This window comes from Bison bison, unplaced genomic scaffold (assembly GCF_000754665.1).
Source record: "Bison bison bison isolate TAMUID 2011002044 unplaced genomic scaffold, Bison_UMD1.0 scf7180017864093, whole genome shotgun sequence".
Taxonomy (NCBI): Eukaryota; Metazoa; Chordata; class Mammalia; order Artiodactyla; family Bovidae; genus Bison; species Bison bison.
Window position 1 is genome coordinate 554,189 of NW_011494665.1, and position 3,055 is coordinate 557,243.

General features: G+C 45.2%; 1 protein-coding gene across 3 annotated transcripts in view; it reads right to left on the minus strand.

Moving 5' to 3' along the window:
• RRNAD1 (ribosomal RNA adenine dimethylase domain containing 1) overlaps positions 1–3,023 on the minus strand; it is a 7,421-nt gene extending 4,398 nt beyond the window's left edge. For 2 of the 3 annotated variants that reach the window (XM_010838216.1, XM_010838215.1), the window contains exons 1-2: positions 2,625–2,709; positions 19–86 (exon numbers count right to left, since the gene is read on the minus strand). In XM_010838216.1, the coding sequence (XP_010836518.1) occupies positions 19–45 (27 nt within the window). In that variant the 5' untranslated portion in view covers positions 46–86; positions 2,625–2,709. Of the gene's footprint in view, positions 1–18; positions 87–2,624 lie in introns of all 3 variants that reach the window. The other variant, XM_010838214.1, reaches the window with a different exon arrangement.
• Positions 3,024–3,055: the final 32 nt, after the last annotated feature.

Here is a 3,055-nt window from a genome sequence, read left to right on the forward strand (position 1 = left end):
GGGGCCAGCTGTGGGGGTTTCAGTCCATCCAGTGCTTCCTGCCATGAGCAAGGGAGTGTGCCCCACAGGTTGTCTGTGAAAAATTCCTGCAGGGGAAAGGGAGAAGCAATCAACAGGCTACTTCCCCTCCCATTCTTCCCTACCCACACAACACATGGCCACCAGCTGCAACTAGCAGGAACCTCTCCTCATCGGAGTCACTTCTCTGAAGTCTGCTCTAGCCTTCCCCTCCTTCCTGAGCCCAAATTGCATTCTGGACACACTTCTCCTTCTAGCAAAGTCCCCCTTGTTTATATGTGTGTCCGCCACTCAGCTGAACTTAAGGGCATGTGTGGTGGCTTTGCACCTGCCTCCTTAACACAGCAGTGACTAACACACACTATCAGTATGTTACCATCTAGTAACCTACTGTTACATGTGCCAGACACCACAGACGCCAGACATTATATATGCCAAAATGTTTGTTTTTATTTTTGGTCATCACATGTGACATGTGGGATCCTAGGTCCCTGACCAGGGGCTGAACCTGGGCTCTCTGCAGTGAAAACGCCAAGTCCTAACCACTGGACCACCAGGGATTCCCTGCCAGAATGTATTTTTATTCATTTATTTGTTCAACACAAATTCTGGAGCTTTGCTTAGGCATCAAGTTCTATCCTAAGCTCAGGGGATACAAACAACAAAACAAACAGACAAGATCGCTGCTCTTGCAGAGTTAACATTTAAAGAAATTATTTCAAGTAACATCAAGAGCCACATAGACAATAAAACACTAATGAGACAGTAACATAATGGAGAGTTTGAGAGTGTACTCTTAGAGTAATACAGCACATGTGAAACACTGCATGCCTTGGTTGCCCAGAGGCAGGGGCGGAGGTAAGTAAAATAGGTGAGGAGGGTCAAAAAGTACAAACCTCCAGTTACAATGTAAACGTCATGGAGATGTATAATATGGTGACTGTTGTAAATACTACTATATTCTATGTCTGAAAGTTGCTGACAGTAGATCTTAAAAGTTCTCATCGTAAGAAAAAAATTAACTATGTACAGCGATGGATATTAACTGATGCAAGAGATGGTTAGATAGCATCACTGATGCAGTGGACATGAATTCATTTAATGGACATGAATTTGAACAAACTCTGGGAGACAGTGGTGGACAGGGAAGCCTGGTGTGTTGCAGTCCATGGGGTCACATAGAGTCAGACACAACTTAGCTACTGAACAATTATTTCATAATATATACAAATAGGAATCATTACATTACACGCCTGAAACTAAAATGTTACATGTCAATTCTATCTCAACTTTTAAAAATTCAGGTAGTAGCAAATACAGAATAATATGCCAGATACTGTCTGTAACATTTTATATATGTTAATGCATTTCATTAATCTGTCCAAGTCAAGAAGCTAGTAAGTAGTACAGCTAGAATATGAAACCAATTCAACCCTAGAGTTTTGCCCTTAACCACCCTACTCAATTGCCTTTCTGTTGAGGAAAAACATTCCAGGAAGATCAGTAAGTGCAAAGGCCCTGATCAAGCCAGTGTATATGCAGTATAGTGAATGTGGGAGAGAATGAAATGTGATCAGGTTTAAAAGGGAGCTTGTAGGGTTTTATAGGTAATGGTAACTATAATTAGGATCCAGGCAAGAATACTGGAGTGGGTTGCCATTTCCTACTCCAGGGGATCTTGTCAACCCAGGAATTGAACCCACATCTCTTGGGTCTCCTGCATTGGCAGACGAATTCTTTACCCCTAGCGCCACCTGTGAAATCCCAGAGTACCTAGGAAGCAAGAAATGTCACGATCAGATTTACATTTTTAGAACAGTCTGTTTTGTGAAGAAATGGGTATGGAAGGGAAGAAGCAAATACAGAAATCAGTTAGGAAGTAGTCCAGAAGAGAGATGATGTTGGCTTGACCTAGGGTGGTAGCAGTGTCAATGGAGGCATATGGGTGAATTTGGTGAATTCTGTTGAATCAACAGACTTGTTGAAAGAGCTGAATCAGAAAAGAGCTGAATCAAGGATGGCTTCTGGGTTTGGGAAATGAATAATTCCGTGGATGCTGGTGGCATTTATACATCATCTCATTTATTCTTCTCAATGATCCTTCAAAATGGGATCCATTTTACAGCTGAGGATCTGGGGCTAGGAGGAATTTTTATGCCTAATGTTAACAGGATAGGGAAGGCTGTATTCTAGTCCGACTCTGTTAACTTCAAAGTTAGAATTGTCCGTTACATGGCAAAACAGGAATTTATTCAAAACCTGAATGAACGAACATGTGTGTTCTTGAAAACACCTCACATGTTGCTGGGATAGTTCAACATTGCCGCAGCAGCGTGGCTCAAATGCCCATGCGCTTTATTACTCTGGACACGAGGAGATTAGAAAAACAACCCACATGCTAGAAATATTAATATTTAGGTCATCAGGAAAAAAAAAAGAATCGGGGGTTTTGCCCCAGCTTTAACCCTTTCTTGTACAGACAAAAGACTGAAAAAAAACTATTAGAAAAAAAGATCAGACGCTAACTCTCCAGATTCTCCCCTAGTCGTGGCTAGGTAGCCAATCACACAAGCAGGAGCACCCCACCCACATCCCTGTGGCCTCACGATGATGTAGGCGTCCAGGATGGAACGGTAGAGCTTCACGACCCGGGTGAGGTTCACCGCTAGCTGTCTCCTCTCTTCATGAGAGAGGCGCCGGGCGGAGACCCCGGGCATTCCGGGGCCCAGACGGTGGCGCGGGGAGCGAGAAAGCAATGAGGAGAGAACCAGGGTCAGGACCACGCGGGTCCGGGACCCGGGCTGGGCTCAGCACTTCAGGTGGTCTCAGAAGAAAAAGTGTCCGGTCCCCGATGTTGCCTTTCCGGGATTCCAGGCTGGGGGTGAAGACTTCAGGCGCACTCCTGACGTCACAGGTCGCGACGTCCCACAGCACCAAGGTTTCTACGTCTGAGACTAGCGGGGCGGAGGTGCCAGCGCAGTGACGTCACAGTGGTGTCGCGCAGTGCCCAGCTCACGAATAGGGGCGGGCCAAGAAC